This window comes from Falco biarmicus, chromosome 1 (assembly GCF_023638135.1).
Source record: "Falco biarmicus isolate bFalBia1 chromosome 1, bFalBia1.pri, whole genome shotgun sequence".
Taxonomy (NCBI): domain Eukaryota; kingdom Metazoa; phylum Chordata; class Aves; order Falconiformes; family Falconidae; genus Falco; species Falco biarmicus.
Genome location: NC_079288.1, coordinates 1,316,466 through 1,340,996, shown reverse-complemented (window position 1 = coordinate 1,340,996; position 24,531 = coordinate 1,316,466). Strand labels below are relative to the sequence as shown.

The following is a 24,531-nucleotide window of genomic DNA, read 5'->3' as shown; positions in this document are numbered from 1 at the left end:
CATAAAACAATGTGGGATCCCCAGCCAGCCCTAAGCCACCTTTTCTAATTACAGTAATTGTGGCTCCAGCAGCCTTCTGGGGCTGTTTATTCTCCATGGTTCCAAATTTGGGTGGGAGGAATCTGGGCCATTGCAGAGGGCTGGGAAAGGCTCTGAGCCACGGGGGCTTCCCAGCACATCCCACGGTGGGGATGCTGCCAACAGCTCCGCTCCTCTCTCAGGCTAATGCAATAAGCAGGGCCTTGCTTCACCTGCTGCCAGCTCCCAGGAGCCTGCTGGAGCTGCGATGCCCTGTGCTGTGCTAGCCAGGCAGGGCTGGGGGCCCCAGCGCAGCCCCACTGTCCCAGTCCCCATCCCCGGCTGGCATCTCCTGGTGCCAGTGGCTGGCGACACTCCTTGGGGTGCAGGGGGCTTCAGCACTTTCCAGGGAGTTTTACATTTGCTTTTGACACATTTGCAGTGGGGAAGGAGCCCTGGTGCTGCTGGGGGGGGGTCGTCCAGCTGTGGCTGAGACATGGACAGATGGATGGACAGAGACCCTGGCTCATGCCGGAGGCAGGATTTGGCCCTGGGCTGGTAGTAGCTGTCGAGCAGCTGAAGGCATCAGAGGGGCTCAAGAAAACCCTGGTTCCTCAGGATGGGCAGGACAAGCAGGACAAGCCCCAGGGCAGTGGCACAGGAGGAGGGCAGGGTGCTGAGCTGGAGCTGCTGCTCCTGGGGCTGCTGGGGAGGGTGAGGAATGAAATAACCCCACGGAGAAGGCAGCAGCAAGCGTGCAGCCGCTGCTGCAATACTAGGCAGTTATTGGGAGCCCATAAATATATTTGCTGGCTCACGAGGAGCCCTGTGGGCTGGTGGTCATTGCCCTTTGCAGCAGCTCTGGCAGGTGCCTGTGGGGTGCCCCCAACCCCCCCATGCTATGGCAGGTCTGCCTGCTTTTGTTTTAGTCCTTATTTGCCTAATTATGTTGTCCCTTGCACAGCCCATCACCTTTTCCATTTGCTGAGCAGCAGCATGTTGAGCTCCTGTTGGTGCTGGGGGGACCAGGTGGACTGGCTGAGGTGGGGGCCCTCATCCCCCCCACCCCCGCAAGGTGCATGAGGATGCTGGTGAGGGTGAGCAACAGGGGCTCACCCCAGCTGAGCCTGGCACCATGGAGGGGGGTCAGGGATACCCACAGCCCTGAGCAGCACGCAGCACCAACTTGGGGTGCAGCCCCGGTGCCAGCCTGAGAGTCCTGCATGGTGCGGACGGTGCCTTTCTGGAGAGCGTGGCTGCCCCTTGGCACTGCGAGGGGATGCTGGCAGTTGGGTGCTGGTGGCCACCAAAGGAATGGGCTATTTTTGGAGCAGACGCACATGCCAACAATGTTCCCAGGGGCAGGTTGGAGACCACCTGGCATAGGCAGCATCTGCCCCAGGGGGCTGCAGGCAATGCCAGCCCCAGGCTCATCCTGGGAAGGGACAGCTATCTGTACCTGCAGCAGTGCCATGGCAAGCAGTGGCCAACCCACAGCTGCATGCGATCCATTTATTCGGTAGCTGGGAGCTGATGGGTTGCAGGCGAGCGGCCGCAGGTGGTTTGGATTTCAGTGGGGCTGGGGACACGGCAATTGGAAACACATTGTCCTGGCAGCACAGACAGCAGTGTGTGGGGTGCTGGGCAGCTCCGAGCCATCCTCAGCCTGTCCTACCACCCACCCCAGTGGCTTCGCTCATGCCGTGACCCAGTGTCGGTGCCCGCCGTGCCAGCGAGCGTGGGGGCAAGGAGCCATGGCTACCATGCCCCCTGCCACCCCCGTGTCCCTGCACTGGCGCTCGCTCACCCGTGCCAGTGATGGAGTCGGGGGCCGCAGGGGTGGAGGGGGGGCTGCTCCCCCAGCACCCCCATCCCGCAGCACGGGGGCTCATGGCCAGCCAGCTCTGGGCGCTTGCCGGGCTCCTGGCGGCTGCTCACACGTGGCAAAGCCACCTGAGCCCTTTTTTCTGCCAGTGTTGAGTTAGGGGCCGTGTAACGCTAATTGGATAAACATGATTTCCCCTCTAACTCACTGCAGATGTCTCCTCGGTGCGTGAGCGAGGTGCTCTCCCTCCCCTGCACAGTGAGTGGCTGCTGCAGGCGCTTGGTGGCAGCTCTGCCCTCCACGGTGGGTGCTCAGGCACCCATGGGTGGGGGATGCCTGGCCCCAGCCCCCTGCCAGCGCCCCCAGCCTGGGGCAACAAGTGGGCACTGGACGGGGCTGCGGGGGTGCTTGGGGCGCTGTAGTGTGCATACACATGTGTGCACATGTGCACGCTTGTCTGTGGGTCTGCACATGTGTACGGGGGTGCCTGCACACGTGGGTGTGCACGCTGCTGTGCTGGCCCCAGGGGTGGCTGTGCGTGGGGTCTGGGGCTGTGGCAGCTTTTGGGGACACGCACACGGGCCTTGCTGCGTGTTCCTGGGAGCACAGGGGGGACCCCCAGCACATAGGGGTTCCCCTCCCCTGCAGCCCCCACCCTGTGCCGTGCCTGGACCCCATTCTATGCCCAGGTACTGCATCCCATGCCACACATGCCACATATGTGGCTTCTCCAGACCAGGGCAGTGACAGCCCCAGGGCACCCCAGTCCCAGTCCAGGGACACGCAGGGGCGTGGGCATGGCCCTGGCGCAGGGAAACAGCTGGTGCTACCGCTGCCGGCACCCGGGCCCATGCGGCACCTGGAGGGAATTAGCCAGGCGTGTTCACCTCCCTGCAAACTTTGTAGAGCAAATTCCTGCGGTTACCCATTGCAATTGCTGCAAATTATACAAGTGCCGTGTTTTGTTCCAACGGGAGCATGCCGTTGGCATGTGCTGCGCCGACCTGCCATGGTGCGTGGTCCTGGGGAGCCATCCAGAGCCCCCCGCATCTTTCTTTGATTTTCTTTCTCTTGTTGCCTTCTCCTGCTCAGGGGATGGCGAGCAGGCAGGTGGTCAGGGCCAGGGGGAGATGCTGGCAGCAGGGAGCCCCTGGGTGCTGGGTTCGTGGCTGCCGTGGCCATGCGGGTGCCCGGTGGAGTTTTGCACGTGGGAGGCAGCCATGACAGGGGACTCAGGGTGCAGCACCCACAGCTGGTGGTCTGCACACCGCGAGGGCCCAAGGAGAGGAGCCTTGGGGTGCCTGGACCCCCCCGAGAGCGGGCTGCTGGGGGGAGCCTGCTGCAGCCAAACTGGGCCACAGCCATGCTGCAGTTGGGGACCACTCTGGCCAGGATGGGGACCAGACCTGTTGCATGCATTGCACGTCCACAGCTGGATACGTGTCCAGATGTGCACCCAGGGCTCTGCACACCCACCCGTGTATGTGCATGCATGCAGAGGTGTGGGCACATGTGAATGCACGTTCATCTGTGCGTGCACATGCATGCGTGTGTGTGGCATCTGCATGTGTGCGTGCACATGGATGTGTGTGCATGCATGTGCCTTTGCGCGCGCATGTGCCTGCCGGCATGGCCGTGCGTGTGCCCGGCTCTCGGGGGAGCCCCCAGGCAGGGGGACATCCCGGTTTCACTCCCGCCCCAGCCCTCCCAGGAGCAGCGGGCACGGTCCGCCAAGGCGGCAGGAGTAGCCGGCTTGGGGCCGCTCTGCCCCGGGCCTCTCGCTGCCCGCGCCCCTCGACTACCCGGAAGCGCCAGCGGAGCAGCGGAACCCGGAAGTGCCGCTGTGGCCGGCGCCGGGGCCGGCGGTGGGGGCGGGTCTGGTTCACGCCATGGCGGGTACGGGCGGCTGAGGAGCCCCCGGGGGCGCGGGTGGCGGTGGCAGGCTGGGACCCCCGCCGCAGGGACGCTCCCCCGCGGGCCATGGCGGCGGCGGCCGCGGCGGGCTCCAACTGGGGCCTGATCATGAACGTGGTGAACAGCATCGTGGGGGTGAGCGTGCTCACCGTGCCCTTCTGCTTCCGCCAGGTGAGCGCGCCGCCGCCCCCCCCCCGGTGCTGGGGGCGCTTCCCCGGGGCGGCGAGGCCGGCCGCTCGGCCCCTCGTCGCCGTCCCCGGGAGGGGCTGGCGGAGCCGGGTACCGGCGGGTCTCAGGAAATGGAGCGGGCGGGCAGGGGGGTCCTGCCGGTGTCCCGGGCATGTGGGTCCGTGCCCCGGGCAGCTCGGAGCCCCTGCGGCAGCCCCGGGAGGCTGGGGGCAGGGGGAGGCCCGATTGCGAGGTTTCGGTTTTGCAGAGCATGGTCGATGAAGGAAACGCTAAAGACCGAGATCAAAGGCTCTTGTACCAAACCGTGTGTTTTTCTGTGTCAGGAGGTGTCCCGGTAATAATTTCTGCCTTTCTCGTGAGCAGAAAGGAAAAAAATTAAAGGATTTATCCACACGATACACATGATACGCATGGGTCAGCTCAGAGGCGTTCACAAACCAGCTGCTGAGCCCTCACCCTGAGCTGTGCCCCCTCACCAGGAGCTGCCACCATCCCTGCGGCCGCACCGGCTTTAAATACAGCAGAAAAAAGGCAGCTGTGATTAACATCTGGCCATTACTTGTGCCTGTTTAAAGTCACCTGCTTAAAAAGTGCCGGGTATTTAACATCTCCCGCTGCAAACATGAGAACCAGCAAGGCAGGACAGCGCTGGGAGTGAGTTGGGAATTTGTTTATGCTATCGAATAGTTCTTACTAAATAAATTTGTAACGGAGTTTGCACCTCGGGATTAGGAGCGCTCTTTGCTCTGTGTGAAGCTGCTGAGAGCTGTGGGGAGCGCTGGGGGATGAGTGAGGGGAGCGGGGGAAGTTCTGCTCCACAGACAGCTCCCAGTTCACTCTCTGGTGGTTGAACGGGTGTGGCTGGAAGCTGTGGGAAGCAGGTGTCTGCTCTGTGTCATCCTTGAGCTGCGGAGAGAATGAAATAGAGCTTGTACGTCATGTTTATCCCAGCTGCTCCAAAGTCAGGGGAACTCCCTTAACAGGCAAATGCGTGGCTGGAAATGTGTGAGGGAACCCGAGGGTGGTAGGGGATGGCAGCAGGGCTGTGTGGAATGGCTAGCCTTCCATCCTGCGCTTGTCTTATCCCCCCCGCCTCTTCTCCCGTTTCAGTGCGGCATTGTCCTGGGAGCTCTGCTGCTGATTTTCTGTTCTTGGATGACTCATCAATCCTGCATGTTCCTGGTGAAATCGGCCAACCTCAGCAAGCGCAGGACCTACCCCGGCCTTGGTGAGAATTCTCAGCTCTAGGGCTTGGTTTTTTTTTAAGCTGCAGTTTGACTACTTAATTTGCAACGTTCATACTGATATTGTTGGAATAGCAAATAGTTTTCTTGAAGTAGCTTTCAATTTGCTGTTGTTTTCCTCTGTCAGTCTCTTCCCCCGCCGCCCCATATCCCCAGGGGAAAGCAAGGGTTTAATTCTGCTCTTGACAGTGAAGTTAATAGGCACAGAATTGTTTTGACTCTGCAGGGCAGGGGAGGAGATGCCGCACTGACTGATCAAAACCCAAGTTTTCGGGAGCTGGCGTAGTGGGTGTCTGGTGTAAATTATTGGTCTCGGCAAGAAAGCCACGAGCTTCCCCACCCAGTGTGCTGCTGAGGACATCGGGTTCTGCCAGCCAAGAGCCTGGCATGGAGCTTGGGCTGCCTGGATCTGAGCTGTGTGCGCGTTTATGGCAGAGCAGAGAGGAAACAGCGCACAAGGTTCCAAGTGGCCAAGAAAATAAAAACATCTCCAAGATTCATGTGTGGGGTTTTGGCAGAGCCTGCCAGCCCTCTTCCTCGGAGCTCATCGCCTCTGCACTGGCGCCAGGGTTGGCCTCTGCTTGTGACCTCTCTTCTGATTCTGACTGACTTGGGGGGGCAGGAGGAGGTGATTGGGTTCCAGTCCTCTCCTCTGGCTTGTGAAATGATAGGAAAAGTCTTCTTTTACTCTGTTTCCTTTATTTCTCTGGGGGAGGAGAGAGTTGGCTCGCATTGCCCTTGGTAAAAGAGCTGAAGAAATGCATGGCTCACTCACTGACTGTGTTGTTGACAGATGGGTTTCCCTCCATCCTCAGAGTGCCCTAGGTGCTGCTGCTGGGCTGCACGTTTTGGCTTCTGCCAAGTTATATCTGCTAGGAACTGAAAAGATCAAGAAGTTCTGTGGTCTCGGAGGCTGTGCCTGTGATGCTGGAGGGAAGGGGGAGCCCCCCAGGTAGCATCTGACTTGGCCCCACCACTCCAGCCCAGCTGCTTGGTCGGGTTGCCTCTCCCTGCCCCCTCACAACACGTCTTTGTGTACTGCTTCCCTGAAGTACAGAGAGTCCCCTCCACCTTGGAGCGTCTCCCAGGAAGAAGGGATCCTCTGCACTTTCTGAAGCCAAGGGGCTCGAATACACAGAGGGCCAGTAATGCCTCTAAACTTCCTGGCACACAAATGCTGGTGCTGAAAGAAATGCCTCTGCTCCCTCCCTCTGCCCTGGGAGAGGTGCCACCGGGAGGGACAGCCCTGAGAGGAAAGGCAACGCTGCTATAATGCATCCTAATGCATCAAGGTTGAGCAGCTCCACACAGACAGTCTTTGTCACCGTGGGCTTGTGCCCTGGTACATCTGCGAGAGATCCTGGCAGCCCCTGCAGCTGATTCTGTGGGAGGCTTTGGCAGTGCTGAAAGATGTAAGAAAGTTTTGCAAATTAACTTCAGTCAGCCAGTCCCTTCCGGAGGAACACTGAGAGCGATCGTTACAGCTACAAAAGAGCCAGGGCTGTAACAGGCTGATATCTCACCCAGACTTCTTTGCTTGGCAGCGCTGTGTGCCTGAAGAGGTTGGGTATTAAAAATATTTTGCTCTCCACCCCTGTTCTCCTGCACTGTGTGGCAGGGAAGGGCCTTGGGCAGATGTGTGGACAAGGAAGGAAGCGGGATGCAGCTCCCAGACAGACTTTAACCGGGTGATGAGTTAATGCCTCCCCTTACAGCTGCTGAAAGTGCCCTGGGTCTTTGCAGACTATGTGCTCGGTACCAACCCTGTCGGCAGTGCACTACATCCCCAGGAGGCAGCTCGGCTCTGCTCCCTGCAGAGGAAAGTGCTGAAATGCAGGTTGCCCATTCTAGTAAACATGCTTGGTTTAAAAGAGCTTGTCTAATTACTGAGCAGATTCAGCTCTGCCCAGCTTGTTAGGCTTCTAGAGATCCCGTTCTGAAGATGCTTGACTGTACAATTTGTTTTACAGTCATCGTCTCTTTCCTCCTTGAGAAGATAAAGGATCTAATTTTTCCAGTGTCCCCGGATGGGGACATCTGGCATAATGTTTGAAGGCTTGCTCTCATTAGAACGTCACTTCGGAACAGCCAAGGAGAGTGACTGTTTCTCAGCATCTCTGGCCTAGCTGATCGCCGGCAGCTGTAGCTGTTACCGGACGCCCACCTTTCTGTGCGATGTGAAAAAGCAGCTTGCAGGAGCAGCGCAGCAGCAGGGTCCTTCTGGAGGCTGGCTGGGTAATGACCCAATCTCCAGGAGGGATGTTTCCCTCTTGCTGGTTCCTCTCTCTCTCATCCCTGCCCCTTTGGCTGTGTCACTGACCCTCCTAAGGGCTGTTGCCTTTCCCCATTATGGCCATGAGCTCCCAAATGAGGTGAGAGCTGGAGGCCGAAGTGCTGCGGCCGCTCTTCGCACTCGGGCAGCGCGCCTGGTGGCGGCTGTTCCACCCGGTCTGTCACTGAGCCATCAGCTATTTTCAGTGCTACCCCACATAACAGCTCTGGTTTATTTTTCTGTTGTGGGTCTCCTGCCATGCTTTTTTCTCATTCTGTGGGAGAACATCATGTTTCCTCAATATTTAGCTCAAGCGGAGTCCAAAGAAATCAACAGTTTGTAAGTTAATATTTAAAATAGCAGAAGATGCTTCCAGAAGTGAATAAAGTTTGTTTTTTGGCAGCCTCCAGGAATGTGTGCTGTACCTTGAGAGAAGACAAAGGGGAATCCAGGGGGTTGGTTTTGTGTTGGACCTCTGCAGTTAAAGACTGACAGAATCGGGCAATGTGGTCTGTGTTTGGAACTGGAGGTTTCAATTCCCATTCTACCCAGTCAGATCTAAAAATACAAGCGGAGTTTTCTTGGCTTTTTTTCTTTTTTTAAGAAAAAACACAATGATTTAAAGACTACTGATCATTTTCTGCTACAAGCTACAACCCAAGTATGGGAGGGGAAAAAAAAAAAAAAGTCTCTTGGCAGCAGCCCTTTGGTGTGGGTTGTGAGTACTGTGTATTCTGGGTATGGGATTGAACATTCTGGGCACCATCTCAGATCTCCCATCCAGCAATGTCAGGCAGTCCAGTTACAGTGGGAAGATAAAAATAAAAATGAGAGTTTGATTGAAATTTTGCACTGCAGTAACTTTTTGCCACACAGCATCTTACACATGCATATTTTCTCTTCCGCACTGACTTTCTTTTAATGGTTGCCATGTGTGACTGCTACTTCACACTACTTTTTTCCTTTTTTTTTTTCAAATAGGGAAAAAAAAAAAAAAGAACCTGCTTTCTATCTTTTCCTCATCTCTGTTCCTGTCTTATGTGGTTTTCAATGTTCAGAGGGCATGTCTGAAAAAGAAAGTGAGAGGGCGGGCAGGGGAAACAGCCCCAAAACGCAACATCGGTGGGTTCTTGCTATACTGCCCTTTTGGCGTGTGTGCCACGTTCTGGACCTTTCTTTGACTAACTACAACTGTTTTTTTTTCTCTTACGCCAGCATTTCACGCCTATGGAAAAGCGGGAAAAATGTTGGTGGAAACAAGGTAATCTGCTGTTTATTTAAAGCTTGAACAGTTTGGTTTTCTTTAATGAAAAATACTGCTCCGTAGCCTCTTGTGTCCTTGGTGCGCTCTTGTTTCTTATCCCGTTGCCTTCTCTGGTCCCAGAAGTCTTCGTTGCCACCTAGAATTTGAATGAGAGTGTGAGATGCCCTAAGCACAGCTCACAGGTGTTGCCTTCAGCATTTCCCACCCATTCCCGAGTGTGGAGACAGGAGGGCTTTCCAGACAGTGGGAGCACAGAAGCTGGGGAGTGAACTTGTCTCCCACTCTGCTGTGTGTGCTATGAAATCATGGGCATGTCACTTGTGGCCGTTTTCCAGGGGTGAAATCCCTGCCAAAATTGCTGTGAGTTAGTGGGAGGGAGAGCGCTCCGTACCTCGGATCCACACTTTAGCTGCTCTGGTCCTGCCCGCTCCTCACTGTTGGCACTGCCTTCTTCTGCGAGACGCCAGCCTTAGGAGATGCCTTGCGGGGGAAATCCTGTCTGCATTGCAGGACAGACTCCGGTTCCCCAATGCAAGTAGCAGCTTGCCCGCAGGTCTCATTCAGCAGTTGTGATGGGTGATCGGACATCGTCACAGTGCTGCTTTTTCCAGCAGAGTTTCTTTGGTGGAGGTGGCTTGAGCCCAGGCCAGTCAGTGGTGCTGGCTCCTTCCCTCTTTCCAGCTGCAAACTGCTGCACAACACTAAAAATACACAGAATATTTCTCAGATGTTACTTGTCCGTGCAAGCAATTGCTGTAATTGCCACGGGGATGTTATATAATTGGAACTGGGAGGGAAAGTGGTCCGTGCAATCATGAATGGGAGGAGGAGCAGTTCATAAGACAATCTTTTCATTAAGCTGTGGTCCATTTTGTGGAAAGAAGTTTGAGAGCCGATTTGGTATTAAGACTTTCATGGTAGGACCCTGCTGTGGGGCAAGGGGCTGAGGGAACCTCTTGCTGATTCTTTTAAACGTTTTTCCAAGAAATAAAGGAGTTCTTGCCATCTCCAAGGTTTGCTTTTTTTTTGTGGCTCTGAACAGCAGTTAAACCCATGCACGGGTTGTTACCAGAGCTGCCTCCCTAGCCAAGATGTTAGGTGTAGATGGAGATTATCTGGTTTCTGTCTTGGATAAAAGCACGGTCCTCCCTTTCAGTACGCCCAGCCTGCTGGTACAGCAGTGAGAGCGAGCTTGCAGCCCGCTCTATCCCTATAGACAGAAAACCTGCTTTACTACTCGTTGCCAAATGTTGTTTTCAGTGTGGGTTCAGCAAAATTTGGGGCTTCTCTCCACTGTGACTTGCCAGGAAGTTGTATTAGAGGGCGGGTGTAAGCTGAAGCAAGGCACACCGAGGCTGCTCTGCCTCTGAACGCAAGTGAGCGACTGCACAAGGTTGTAAGTTGCTTTAAGTGTGACCTTTGAGCTGCTTCTGTCTAACTGTCCTGGGTGTGCCTCAGTAAATGGGGGGTGCAGTAGGGTCCTGAGCAATCTTCAGCTGTTGCGGTTGTGCGCGTGTGTAGCCCTTAAGACCTTGCTGGTGCTAAAACTTTGTCTTAATCCTTCACCAGCAGCTGCGGTGTATGTGGGATGTCTCTTCCTCCCAGCATATGAGCCGTAGCCTGGGTCCACACAGGGCACTTAGTGGTGTTCTCATTGCTCGCGTGTCATCGGTGGGGGTCCCGTTGCAGTGAGCTTGGTTACAGCAGCCCCAGGCAGTGCCTCCAGGTGTTTGCTTCTAAGGTACCCTTAGCATTAACAAAGCCTCGTCCTCGGGCTATGCAGAGTACAGCCTCCTAACCTGTGTGTGATTTTTTTTTTTTTTTGCAGCATGATTGGGCTGATGCTGGGGACTTGTATTGCTTTCTATGTTGTCATTGGTGATTTGGGGTCCAACTTCTTTGCCCGGCTGCTTGGATTTCAGGTAAATAATTCCTCTTGGGATCACATCTACAATGCAGACAGTGGTCCCAGTTCTTCTTTCATTGAGGTGTGTGTGCCTGAGATACAGCACAATGTCCTGCCTCAGTAGCATGCTCAGCAGCCCACGAGGTGTTCTGGGGTCATCTCCTGGTGAGCTTTAATGGCATGCCTTGCGCACAGAGCGCTTAGCTCTATGAAGTCCTGGCAGCCCGGACCCGTGGCGAGCAATCAGATGTGTAAAGCCTCCAGTAAGGCTCTTCTGACAAAGGAATTCTTTTTAACTTGGTCTCTATTACCTGGAGCAGGTTGCTGGGGGAGATGATGCTTCCTCTCTTAATTTCTCCCCCAATGGGTAGTGGCAGACAGTTCCTTTGTCCGAGCTCTCACCCCCTTGCAGCCCTGTAGTTGAAGAGGGATTTTTGTCCTGCCCCTTGCTGTTTCGGTGGCCAAAGTTAGTGTGTGCCTCCTCTTTTAAGATAAAATGAGCTGTGTGATGAGCCCGGCATTGGCTCAGGACGCACAGTGGCGAGAGGTGGTGAGAGGTGCTGCTCATGGGCAGGAGGCTCTCGCTGCTGGTCCCGGAGGGCTGTGAGCCAGGCTGCGAGCGGCAGCACTTGGAGCCGGTGTGAGGGCCATGCGGGGAAACGAAATGGACATTTGGAAAGATTTTTGGCGAAGCTGTTATCTGCTCTGCCTGATGCTGCTAAGCTCCGATTAAGGGACTGTGAAGTTAAAAAGATGCGTCGTGGCTGCAGCCAAATTAGGTATTAAATATTTCCAAGCATTTCAGAGTGTTCTGCTATAATAAATACCAATGTGAGGTTTTGATTAATTTTCTGGATCAGAATTTTCAAGACTTCAATCTCTTGTCTCCCAAGTAAGTTTAGTTTTTATTTAATTGCATGAAAATACCTAAATAGCTTATGTTGGATTTAAACACACACACCACCACACACCCCCAAATACTTCCACTTCAGGGTGGACCTGCATCTTGGTTTATATCAGAAATAGCATGGCCAGCAGGATTAGGGCAGTGACTGTCCCCAGTGCTTGGCACTGGTGGGGCTGCACCTCCAGTACTGGGGTCAGTGTCGGGCCCCTCGCTCTCAAGACAGACGTGGAGGGGCTGGAGCGAGTCCAGGGCCGGGCAGCGGGGCTGGGGAAGGGGCTGGAGCACAAGTGCTATGAGGAGTGGCTGGGAGCACTGTGGGTGTTCAGCCTGGAGAAAAGGAGGCTCAGGGGAGACGTGATCGCTCCCTGCAGCTGCCTGACAGGAGGCTGCAGCGAGGGGGTCGGTCTCTGCTCCCAGGTAACAAGCAATGGGATGAGAGGAAACAGCCTCAAGCTGCGCCAGGGCAGGTTACATCGGGTATTAGGGAAAATTTCTTCACCGCAAGGGTTGTCAAGCACTGGAAGAGGCTGCCCAGGGAAGTGGTGGAGTCGCCATCCCTGGAGGTATTTAACAGACGTGTAGCTGTGGCACTGGTGGACGCGGTTTAGTGGTGGGCTTGGCAGTGCTGGGTTAACGGCTGGACTCGATGATCTTAAAGGTCTTTTCCAACATAAACAATTCTGTGACCTGTCACGCACTGTGTAGAGCAACAGTGGCACCCAGTGACTGTATAAGCTAATCACAGACCTGGCCCAAGAAATGGCAAGCTTTCAGCATCAAATCTTGAAATTCGTACAGAAGCAGAGTTTCGTATGTGAAATCAATCCTGGCTTTGCATTGTTTCTCACTCTGGAAAAATGAACCACATCAGGATTAGCTAATTGGTGGGATGTTTTGAGCGTCCTCTGTGCTCCAGTTCATTATGCAGGTCCCTTTTCCAGGTGTCAGGCAGTTTCCGGATAGTCCTGCTCTTTGCTGTCTCCCTGTGCATTGTACTTCCATTGAGCCTCCAGAGGAACATGATGGCCTCCATACAGTCCTTCAGTGCCATGGCTCTGATCTTTTACACGGTGTTCATGTTCGTGGTGAGTATTGACGCTGGGAATGCTGTTTTCCTGTTGTTTTAACACAGATGTTCCCGCTGGGACAGCTGCAGGTGCAGGCTCGTGTTTAAAATATCCTTCCTGATAATTAGTGCTGGGCATAACGAGTGATCTGGGTGCCTGTGCTCTGGAGGTGGGGAGGTGCCGGCTGTGGGAGCTGGCCAGTGGGTCTGTAAGCTATTACACATGCTAGGGACTGTGGTGGCACAAATAACAATAAACCACAAGTCGAGTTGTGGTTTTTTCTGCTTGTTGGTGTCTTATAATTTAGGGCTCTGAACTTTGAATCAAAGGGTGGAAGATGTGGGGAAGGGTGCCTGGAAGCAGAAGGACTTTCATCATGTGTTAGTGTTTTGCCTTGAAAACCTCGATGTTTCTAATCTGTAGGGGGAAGGCAGCTTTCATTAAGAACTCACGCATGTACTTTGCATGCTTTTCTGCAGCTGATGGTTAATGTCTTTCAAGCTGCAAGTAGTTTTATTTGTTAAACACCAGCACTTCTGTTTCTTGAGCATGGAAAACTTCGTAAAGCCTTAAGTCCGGTACATGGTGTATACTTATTCTTAGCTGTTTCTGGGAAAGCTTTTCTTCCCTGAGGTGAATGGATTCTTGACTATTTAGATTAAGTGGGGCGAGCTGAGAGTAACCTAAAGCTGGCCTGCTTTGGCTTGGCCAAGCCCCGTTGTACAGCACCATTTACTGAGAGGTGGAGACTTTCACTTGCTTTTTAATGGCTTCAAGTAATGACCTCACGGATGTTCGTGTGGTTTGCTGATGGCGCCCCAGCCCTGTCTCTCCCAGATTTCAGGACTGGAAGAGCTGAAACAAAAGGAAGAAAAGGGAAGTGTGGAAATTATTTCCACTTAACTTTTTTTAGTAGGTTGCGCTGGGTCATGCTTTTGAGCTCGCCTCTGCAAGGAGGCTGGAAACTGTAAATGAGTGTTTTACAAAACTGCCATGTTGCAGGAGCTGTGCCTTTAAGAAAACCACAACATTTCATGAGTTGGCTGCACTAAAACATAATCTCTGGGGATTAGAAAACCCCCATTCAGGCGATATTATAAACAGGCATTCAGACATATTTACCTTCTGTTTCCTGTGCAACCCAATGCCTGCCAGTTTCCCCGTCAATGGCAAAAGAGCTCCCCTGGCCTCATCTGGGTGCCTCGCTCCCCCTGTTTTCATGAAGTTTATCCTTGTCTTTGGTAAGCTGGTGTTAAATGGCTCTGGAGCAGCAGTGTGCAGGTGGAGTCCTGTTTTAGCAACCTTTGTCTTTCTCCGCTGAACAGGATTCTCCAAGGCAAATGTCACTTCCCGTTCGGATTTAAAAACGTGTTTTAAAAAGTGCAAAAGAAGTTGCTGGAAACAATAATTCTCACAGTTAAATGTGTCAGTGGAAATTGTTCCACCCTGGTGCGTGCTATGATGTCTGATGGCATCAAACGAGGGGGGGAATGTCACAGATCTTTTAAAATACACCCCAGGATCGTTGGTGGCAAGGGGCCCTTGGAGGTTGCTGGGAGCTTTAATAAAGTGTGTGGGTGGGGTGGGGAGCTGGGGAATTTGACTAACAGAGATTGGGCTGTGGTAGGCAGCGTAAGCCGTTCCTTGCAGAGCTGCCATGTGCTGCCTTTTATCCCAGCACCGGCGTTACTGCTGCCATGAAGTTGTTTTGGGTTGGATCTTAACCCCTTTTCTTTCTCTTGGCTACAGATTGTGCTGTCGTCCTTCAAGCACGGCCTCTTCAGCGGGCAGTGGCTGCAGCGAGTTAGTTACACTCGTTGGGAGGGCATTTTTCGCTGCATCCCCATCTTTGGCATGTCTTTTGCCTGTCAGTCGTAAGTACCTGCCATTCCCGCTTCTGGCAGTTGTGGTGCGCAGTGAGTTTTTGTGAGGGCAGAGGGTCATGAGGATCTGCAAGAGACAGATATCATCTGGTTTCCTATTTTATTTTAATCAAAATATTTTACAGCCCACTGAAGTACAGCATCTCATTCAGTTGTGACCCTTTTGTTACCTAGATGGGGGAGGGAGTTATATTTCACTTAGGAGTTATTGTACTTGAGCAACACAAGATCATTTGGGCCAAACACATCCTCAGTGTAACACACATTGCTTCTGGTACAGCTGCATAAGTGATGAATTTCCCCTGTTTCTTGAAGGGAATGATTTAGTACCCGGAAAGGCAGCAGGGCCATGTTGCCTAATGGCCGCAGGGCCCCCCGTGGGGTAGTGTACACTCGCGGCTGCTCTCTGCTTCCCCGCATTTCTTTGAGAATACTTGGAAGATTGCACAGTTGTTGACTTTGGAGAGTTGTTCGCGCATTTCCAGTTACCTGCTTTTAACGAGGGCTTCTGTTGGCACGCGGAAGGACGCAGTGGCAGACCAGGCTATTTTCATGTTTCTAGCAGCATTACCTTCTGCACCAAAATGGCAAGTGAGCAATACGTGCCTGGCCAGAATAGTAACAGACTTTAAATAGAAGTGTAAATCCAAATGTGGACACGGAAAAGACCATCCTCATTTGGAAGGCTGGCAGAGTTGGGCTTTCCCCCCTGTAGTTCTAGCAAATGGGTAGCATGCCAACAGTAAATGAATGTGACAGATAAAATTTGTTCAGACTGCTGTGTTTACACCCACATGCAAGATCCAAATCATCATTTTCCACTTATCGGCTCTCTTGGCAGCTCAGTTCCTACCCGAACACGCACCAGTCTTGCTGTTTAATGTCTCCATTACAACTGGCGAAGGGAATTGTATTCTTTTATAGCTTTACCTTGTTAACATTTTAGAGTTTTTAAATTCCAGTGGTTTTTTTTTCTTATGGTAGCCACACAGTACCCAGGACAATTTTGCTGGGAGTTGGAAATGCAGGGAAATCATTTGATCTGGACCAGTGTATGCATACCTAAATATAGGCTCCATTACAGCACTTACATGGCAAGCCAAACGTAAAGCTATGTGTTTTTTCCAAGCATCAGGGCAATACACTGTCCCCAGCCCAGGCAACCTTTATAAGTGTGTTATTCTCAGCTAGGCAGGTTTAATTTTGCTAACCTCTGAATCACCTTCCTGGAAAATAAATGATTCTAACATAAAGCAGAGAACCTTTCCCTTCAGCACATAAATGCAACATGCAGTAAAGACAAATAAATGCACTATTATTCTAGCTTGAAAAACTTGACCCTGCTTTACTTGTGAGTTCAATAACTTTCACTCTTTAAAAGCTATCCCGTTGTTGCTGAAGTTGCAAAGTAGGTCACTCCTCTACAGTTATGCAGCGTGGAAATTTGCTGTGGAGCTGAGAGCTGGGAGTGCAAGGGCTCCAGGGTTACCGCTGCTGTAGCCTCCTTGCATGACTTTGGTCAGGTCACTAAACCCTCTACTTAGAGGAGTCAGTAGAGCTTTCCAGGAGAAAACTTCTAATTTCTGGAGATGGCTCTTCTGGTGCAGATGGATGCAAAAATGCTGAATTCACAGGGGTAATAAAAGTCAGGCTGTTGTTCATTGCCCCTGTGAGCATCGGTTCCTTGTGGGCTGAGTTAGGACCGGGCTCAGAGAGCCTGTATGAGGTGTGCTCCCTACAGTGAAGGTGAAGAACAGGTACCCTGAGGTAGCTCTGGCTGTCTCTGAAGCAAGGCCGCTCTTAATGCTTGTGCTGACTTGCCTGCTCTCTGCTCAAGAGCCTTGGGCCCTCTTTGAGGTGTGTAACAGATAACGTGGGGAAGGATCCCTGCTCCTTTGCTGGCCTTCAGTGCAGTCTTTCTGCTTAAAAAGAAACCCTGGAGCATGAGGACGTGCTGCTTGTTGCAGCATGCTTCTTGCCCTCGTGCTCCGCCTTGAGAGCTGGCGATGGTCAGGGGGGCCCAGCAGCATGTTGTGGGGGCCTGAGGGACACAGTGCTGGTCCTCCAAACCCAAGCTGGCCAAACGGATGCCCTCATGTGATGGCAGGGGTCCTGGGTGCTGCTGGACTTTGCATGGCGCTTGTCCCCATGTCACTGCTGTTGCTCCTGCACTAACACGAGCCTGGCCTGGCTGTGCCACTCCACGCAATGCAGAACCTCTCTGCTTCCCTCCTTTCTTCTCCTTCATGTGCCTGGATGTTTGGCTGGCCCCCTTCCCCTCGTGGGAGGTCTGGGACATAGTCGGTTAATCTAACGGAGGTTCCAGGATGGAGAGACTCCTGGAGAGGCTGCTCTCCTTGCTCCCTGCCAGTAAGTGGCTGTCACGGTGCTGCATTCACCGACCGACCCTGTGCGTCTCGCAGGTTCCTGTGAGCCGATGTGCTCAGCTTCCTTTGTGCAGCACCGTGTGATGTTAAGGGATTAAGGGTTAAGGATTTTTCTGCTTGGCCTCAGTTTGACACACTTTCTGTTAATGGCTTTGTGCCCACTGGAGCTGGGGATACCCCCTTCCCATCTCACTGGGTTCTCCCCCCGCTTCTACTGAGAGTTACTTCAGTAATGTGAAGCCACAGTGTAGCCACTTGACTTAAGTAACAAGAGGTTAATGAGTTGCTAAAATATGCACCTGATGTCAAAAAGTACATTCCACATGCTTTCCAAGTCTGTAAATACCCCAAATCCCGTGTTACTGGTTCTCCCAGCTTTCTATGAACTCGGCTCTAGCAGCAGTGCTGAAATATGACAGGCGTTGCATGTAGTTTTGTTTGTTTAACTTTTCTTTTAGACAGTGTGATGCTCTAACCTTCTTCCTGCTTTTACTCTGTAAACACTGCGTTGCTTTAATTATCAGCGTAGAGAGCTCCAAGAACAATAATCTCCAATGCGCTGCCTGGCCTGGTGCCACTGGTGTTTCACTGGAACAAACGGTCATTCATTTTGCAACACTTTTGAACCAAAATGTTTACATCACACGTTTAGCTCCACGTGGTGGGGTGGGGAGAGCAGGAATATTTTTGCAACACTTAAAGTTATGAGTGTTCTGAAATCTCTTGGCATTAGCAATATAAATTGTGGAATAGCAGTGAGTGTTTATGCTCCATAGGGGGAAGGTGTCAGGGATTCTTTGCTGCTGGGCTGAGGCAGAGAACGTGCTGGGGTTGGGGTTTTCTCTCTCTGCAAAAGGTTTCCTTAAATAATTTACCCTTTTCTACAGTCAGGTCTTGCCTACCTATGATAGCTTGGATGAGCCATCTGTTAAAATCATGAGCTCCATATTTGCTTCTTCCCTAAACGTGGTCACCACCTTTTACATTACGGTAAGACACTTCCCCTTCTCTTTCCTTGCCAGAAGTCACGCTCTGGAGGGGCAACGGGGATGATGATTTATCTTCAGTTGGGGCTGGTTTCTGCTTATCTGTATTTATTCTGAAAGATAAGTCATGTTGCTGAAAGCAAAATTAGATGGGAGATGATGAACCGAACAGGGCAGGAGGCATTTGGAGAGTCCAAATTTTCAGCATGGCCCATTTCCTTGGGTGGACGCAGCATGGAGACCCCGCTTTTCCATGCGCATCAGCCTGCTGTCTGCCTTGCAGGGCCCAGCCTGGAGCTGGAGATGCTGCCCAGAGTTTATGAGAGCTTCTTTCAGCCTGTTGCAGTTGGAAAGATATGAAGAAAGTTATGCCTCATAAAGCACCGGTTAATAAAACTCAGTTAATAATTCCTGAGAAGAGCCTTGTCCTATGAGCTGGGCTGCTGTGGGGAATTGTTATGGCCCCTCCTTTGTTGCAGGGGCCTGTCGGTGGGCCTGGCAGCAAGCAGAGTGTCATCGCTCTGTGTCACGAGCAGTGGCAGCATTCCCTGGCTGCAGTGAAAGCCCCTGTATTTGGTGACAAACTTGCCTCTGCTTTTAGGAAGGTCCCACTGTTCGTTAACCGCCTGTCTCAGCTTTTGGGGGTGCTGCAGCTGGGGCTGCTGGCAAGTTCTCTGTGGAGGTGGCCCCGCATTCCCTCCCTGGCTGTCTGGTCCTAACTCATGGGAGATTGCTGTCCTGCACCCTTTTGTAAAGAGCAGATGTGAATGTGCTTTGGAGTCAAACCCCCTCCACTCACCTCCCCTCCTGCCGCACAGGTGGGCTTCTTTGGCTACGTGAGTTACACTGAAGCCATTGCGGGGAACGTCCTAATGAACTTCCCTTCCAACTTTGTGACGGAGATGATTCGAGTGGGATTCATGATGTCGGTAGCTGTGGGGTTTCCGATGATGATTCTCCCGTGCAGACAGGCGCTGAACACCCTTCTCTTTGAGCAGCAGGTAAGATGCTCCTGTATGGCCAGGAGCAGCTGGCTGCCTTGGCCTGCACCTTTGAACTTGCTTTTTGAAGGGCTACTGTGACTCTTTGGCTTCTGCTGCTGGCTGCTGACCTGGGCTACAACTGTGCCTTGGTTCTGTGAGACTCCACTGACGACTGCATGTTTCTGACTTGTGGTGGGGACTCGCTATCCAGAGGGACAAACCCTCAACTCACAGTAAAATCCTAAGTGCCTGGTGTGTGGTAATGGTGCAGCAGGAGGCCTGTGGCAGACTGTAAATCCTGCTCTGCAGAATGGTTAATCTCTGGTACTTGTGAGGTTCTTGTCCTCTCTGCAGAGGAATTTCGTGGGCAGAAGTGCTGGAGCTGTGAGTCTGAAGCCTGCTGTTGCTCTGCTGTGCCCCAAGTCCCGTGGCTGCTACTTCCCTGCTCCGCTGGGGATTTCGGCTCTCGCGCAGAAGTGTTACACAGTTCAGAGCCGAGGTGGTTCTCCCCCTCAGAGAGAGGGAGCAATGTGCTTTTGGAAACAGAGGAGCCTCCTTATTTCCTGCTGCTCCAGCTGGCATCCTTTTGCTGGCCAACTCGATCTTGCTTTGCATTTAGCTCGAGCTTCTGTTCCTAGCCTCAGAGCCCAGCCCAGCCTCACTTCTTGCTTCTGTGTGTGCCTGCTCATTTCTGCTCTTTTATTATTATTCTCATCCTTGCACCTTTGTCACTGGCCCCCTGAGCAGCCTGCTCCCCTCCAGGTTCAGGTGTCCCCTTCCTCCGGTGCCTCCCCTTGCTGTTTGGTGCTGGTCTCGTGCAAAGCATGCGGTGGAATACAGCCCCCTCCCACACATTCACCTTTCCCAGGGTCGGATCTTCAGACAGCCTTTGTGACTATAGTTGGTCTGTCTGATTTAGACTGTAAGTCCCTTGTGGCAGTAGCGTGTTCTCCTCTGTGTATTGTACGGCACTAAGCATGCCGATGGTATTCAGTAAATAACAGTAAGAGATTGTGGGAATGTTCTGAGGCCTTTGTGTATCTGCATAAATAGAAACCTCTTAGGGCAGGAAATAAAACTTGAGCAATTTATAGCTCTAAATCCTGCCACTTCTGCCTGTGAGAAGCCCCCGGCTCTTTTCTCACATCGGGAGGGCCTGAGGGTGGGACAAGACGATCAGTGAAAGCCAGCGGGTGCAGAGGAGTAAGCACTGGAAAGGCTTGGGAAGACTGTTGTTCTTGCTTGGGCTCAGCTCGTTGCTCTTTGGGTTCTGAGCGTGTCACGTTGCTTTCCTCTCCCATCTGTGCAGCCAGGAGAGCGGGGACCCGCTGGTTCTGCAGGGCATGTGGGTTCGCTGGGTCCTCTGCCTTCCGCACCTCCCACTTGGAGTGCGGGGATGGGATGGGAAGCGGAGGGCATCGGGAAGCCCTCTGGTATCAGCAGCTCCCCAGCAGCACTGATCCTCCTCCCTGCCATCTAGCTGGGGTGTCTTCCATCAAGCTGCAGGAGCTGGTACACGTGGTGTAGTGCGGTGGGAATAGCCCTGCTCCCGGAGGCGTTGGGGTGCACCTTACCACAGCAAAACCAGAGCTCTTCCCCCTGTGACCGTTCTCCCTCCTGCCTCCTCAGCTGTGCTCCTTTCTCATGCCCTCGGCCTCGGGGCTGCCCGCTGAGGCTGGACGGCTGCAGCGCTGGCACGGACCGGGGTACAGCTGTACGGTTCACATTTGGGGCAGGATGGAAACAGCAGCTTTGGCTCTGTGCCCCCCATCAGTCTTGTTCTGAAGGCTCAGATGCAGTTGCGTATTAAAACTGCTCAACCACGTCTAACAGCCCCCCTAGCATTGGCTCTGCAGAGACCACAATGTCGAGGTGACGAAGCTGCTGGACCCCGCTGGGGTAATTGCTTAGGAACTGCGCAGTTCTGATACAGGAGCTAAACTCACTCTCCCTCTCCCACCCTTTCTCTTCCAGCAAAAAGACGGTACCTTCGCTGCTGGGGGTTATATGCCCCCGCTTCGGTTCAAAGCCCTGACGCTGGCTGTTGTGTTTGGAACCATGGTAGGAGGCATCATGATCCCAAACGGTGAGCGAGGAGCTGGGGGCAAGGGCTGGTTGCTTGGCTGTTTTCTCTGGTCTTTTTTTATTTGCGTTTCTGGGTGGGGTGGCCAGACTCACTGAGCTCTGGCAGTCCTGGAAGGGGCCTTTGCTGACTTCTTTTCTTCTTTGCCAGTGGAAACAGTTCTGGGCCTGACAGGTGCTACGATGGGAAGCCTCATTTGTTTTATCTGCCCAGCTCTTATTTACAAGAAGATCCACAAGAACGCACTTTGTTCACAGGTCAGTGCTGATGCTGCTTGATGTCTCCCTAAGCCCTCTGCAGAGCCTGGGAACGTAGTTAATTTGGCTGCAGGAGGGAAACTGCTCAGCACCTCCTCCAGCCTCCCTCTCCAGTTTGCCCAGTACAGGTGGGAGCTGTTCTGGTCGGCTGCTCTGAGCAGGGTTGCTTATGGGCATGCAGCAGAGGAGGTGCTGACCTGGTGCATGGCCTGCCCTGTGCTGGAACACCGGCTCTTTTTGTCCATCCAGCAGCAAGTGAAACATTCATTTGGTGCATAAACTGCTGCTTCCAGTCCACCTTCTGGTGGGCTTCAGGTTCTGTATCCGCAGAATGGGAAATCCAGGCAGCCTATAAAACCTTAACAGGCCTTACATCCCAACCTGCTCAGGCTGGGTAAAATAAACACGGTTTCTCAGCGATGCGGTTCTTGCTGCTGACCCTCAGCTTTCTGGTTTCAACCAAAATAATAATAAAAAGGAACACACACATAGAGGCGTTGCTTCAGGAATTGATTTTTAAAAAATTGGGGTCGTTTGGAGGCTGTTAGAAGTTTAGCTTTTCCTTTTGCTCCAGTTTGGATTGGCCTCCTCAGGGACTGAAACAAAGTGGCTCTTTGCTGGGCTTGATCTCTCTGCTTCTGCAAATACTGTGCTTTTTGTGGGACTGAAGTTAACGTGTTTTGTTTTTTTCCTAACAATAACTTAATCCGCTGCCTTTAGCAGGCCTCTGCCCCAGCATTGCCAGTCACGACAGTGCTGGGCTGGGAATAAGGTTTTCGGCAAACTGCAGAGTCAGCAGGGGGAGAGGACGACATTTTTGTGGGTCCTACAGAACTAATGGCTTTTTCTGTGTTTAATGACTTGTGGGTTTGCAAATGTACATGAAGTTTTTAAGCAGGGCATATTTTTTTCTTTCCCCATGCTTTCTCTGACACAAGGAAATAGTCCAACTTTCCAGCTTTCACTCTGGATTCTGACACTTTGGTCCTAACTTCTTTGACTGAAACCCCAAGCAGGAGTCTGAATGCCAGCCTGGATTTTTCAGGGAAACAAAGAGCACTTTCAAGAATTGCTTTCTATTCCGGCTGAGCCAGAACGTTTCTCTGCAGTGCCTTGAAACTGCACTTAGGATGTGCTGAGCTCTTAGACTGGCTGCACAGAGGCGACTGTCAGCTGCCCGGGGTTGAACAGTGGGGCCCTCACAATGCTTGACCCGAAATGCTGGTCACACGGCTGGTGAAGATGTTTGTCCTGCAGAAAGCCCCACAAAGGAACAAGGGCTTATCTAAAGTATCAGTCCCCAGGTTACCCTGGCATTTCAAGGGGCTGGTAGCAAGCTGTCCAGTTTTCTCCTGAATGATCCATTATCTGTCAAGTTTGCATACTTGCTTTGACCGATGCACTGAAGTGCTGCAGCAAGGGCACACCTGCCTTCAGAAGCGCGCTAGGCTGCAGAGCACCTCCCCGCCTCCGCTCTGGAGCCAAATTCTGAGCCCCCCCTCTCCTTGTTCATCCAGGTCTTCTGCAAAGACTCGTTTATTCTTTCCCTGAAGGCTCTGTCTTTGGTCTCCTCCTTCATTCCTGCTTTTCTTTGATCAGGCACTCCACTCCATCAAAATATGCTCCTGTGAAAAGTGGCAATTGAGGGGGAGAAGGAGCCAGCCCTAGGCGTAGCTGTCCCTTCCTGCTTTTCTCTGTCTGAACAATGAACACGTATCTTCTCCCTCCCTCCGTCATCTTTAGCTTTCTTCCAAAGCAGCAGACCTTCTCAATGCTAGCTTTTACACTTGCCTGAGTTATCTTGACTCTTGTGGTGCTGCTGCCGAGAACTGGCTGCTTTTATTGGGCCACCTCTGGCATCCGGCAAAGTCCCGTGTTGGGCAGCTTACGGGGCTGGCGAGACGGGGAGTTCAAATTTACTGGGCTGGGAAGGTGGTGCAAGGTGGGGCTACAAAATGGGAAAGTTGCACTAGAAGTAGTGAAGAGGGTTCCAGGGGCAGGTATGTGGGCATTCCCAGGTGTTTGCTGGCCCGCAAAGAGCACTGGCAACTTCTACCAGCGAGCTGTTAATTATTGCAGCCGCTCATTAGCCGGCCGGGGCTGGGCTGGGCTGGGCTGGGCTGGGGGTGCGTGGTTGAAAGGCTTGCAGTGTTGGAAAGACAGTCAGCTAGCAGAGCAGTTAAAATGCTTGAAGTCAGTCATGCAGTGCTGCGAACGAACTGGGGAGAGTGTTCTCTTTCTTGTGGTTAAGCATCAAGCTGTAAAGGTGCGGATCCGTGTCCAGCTGCCCTCCGGGAGCCTCGAGCCAGGGGGACAGTGAGGTTTGGCAGTGTGCTGCTGAAGGTCGGGTTAAGGTCTGTAAACAGAGTGTTTAACTTCGAACAGGAAGGTGTTGGCTTCCCAGTGTTGACACAAGCCTGTCCAAGAGGCCCCTCCTAGGGAGGCCAGAGCTGCTGTTGTCCCACTTGGGGAACAGGAGCTGTGGAGAGGCTGCTCGAGGTCAGGAAATGACCCCTCGGTCTCTCTCCTGTGCGGATGGAAAAGAGATTCCCCTCTGCCCTCCCTGGCAGCGTGGCGGCCAGCGCACCTTCACCGCAGGCACTTTAGGTCGGTATGGCCCTTCAAACACGGCATCTCTGCAGCAGTGCAGCAGAGGAGTGACCGGGGCTCTGCATTCCTTCGCCATGACTCTGTCCCTCCAAGCGCTTGGTGTCCAAAACAGCCCAGCTTGGAGGATGTCGTCACTCTACACAAATGCAGTTTTTTTGCTTCCCGCTGATGGCTCAGGCGTGGTTAGAGATGATCTGGGCTAATGGCACTTCTGTACAAAGTTCGAGTTATCTTCTGGGAGGAAGGACGACCGAGGGAAGGCGACCAGCAGAGGAAACGGCCGCGTAAACTTCCTCTCCTGAATTCCCGACCATGCTCGGAGCACTTCTCTCGGGAGACAGGCTCTTGCCTTGCTGACCTGCCTGCTGGAGCAAACTGCAGCCAGAGGGCTTTGCGTGTCCACTTGTTGTGTCCACACAGAGAGGCCCTCCTGGGGAAGGGTCTCAGCTTGTCAGAGATGTGAGGGAGATCCCTCCTGTGAGACCAGACACTGGCTTATAACTGCTTTGCTGTGCTGACCCTCTCCTTGCTCCAGGTTCTCAGCTCTCCAGCTGAACGCTCTGGGAGTAGGTGGCTCCACCGTGCTTGGTTCCTTGAGCGCTCAGTCCTTGCAGCCCCCATTCCTCTTCCTTCGATTGCCAGGTTAGCCCTGGGGGGGTCCTTTGAGTAAAAAGTGCCTGGTTTTCCATGTCAGGAGTGTCACCGTGGAGTTAAGCCAGATTGTGGACCTCTTTAT

The 24,531-nt window shown here is 52.9% G+C and overlaps 1 protein-coding gene across 1 annotated transcript in view; it reads left to right on the top strand.

Moving 5' to 3' along the window:
* The first annotated feature begins 3,630 nt into the window (after window positions 1-3,630).
* SLC38A10 (solute carrier family 38 member 10) overlaps window positions 3,631-24,531 on the top strand; it is a 38,782-nt gene continuing 17,881 nt past the window's right edge. The window contains exons 1-10 of the mRNA XM_056337598.1: window positions 3,631-3,928; window positions 5,057-5,174; window positions 8,678-8,723; window positions 10,555-10,648; window positions 12,481-12,624; window positions 14,356-14,480; window positions 17,764-17,866; window positions 18,681-18,863; window positions 20,820-20,931; window positions 21,079-21,185. Of these exons, the coding sequence (XP_056193573.1) occupies window positions 3,824-3,928; window positions 5,057-5,174; window positions 8,678-8,723; window positions 10,555-10,648; window positions 12,481-12,624; window positions 14,356-14,480; window positions 17,764-17,866; window positions 18,681-18,863; window positions 20,820-20,931; window positions 21,079-21,185 (1,137 nt within the window). The 5' untranslated portion in view covers window positions 3,631-3,823. The remainder of the gene's footprint in view (window positions 3,929-5,056; window positions 5,175-8,677; window positions 8,724-10,554; window positions 10,649-12,480; window positions 12,625-14,355; window positions 14,481-17,763; window positions 17,867-18,680; window positions 18,864-20,819; window positions 20,932-21,078; window positions 21,186-24,531) is intronic.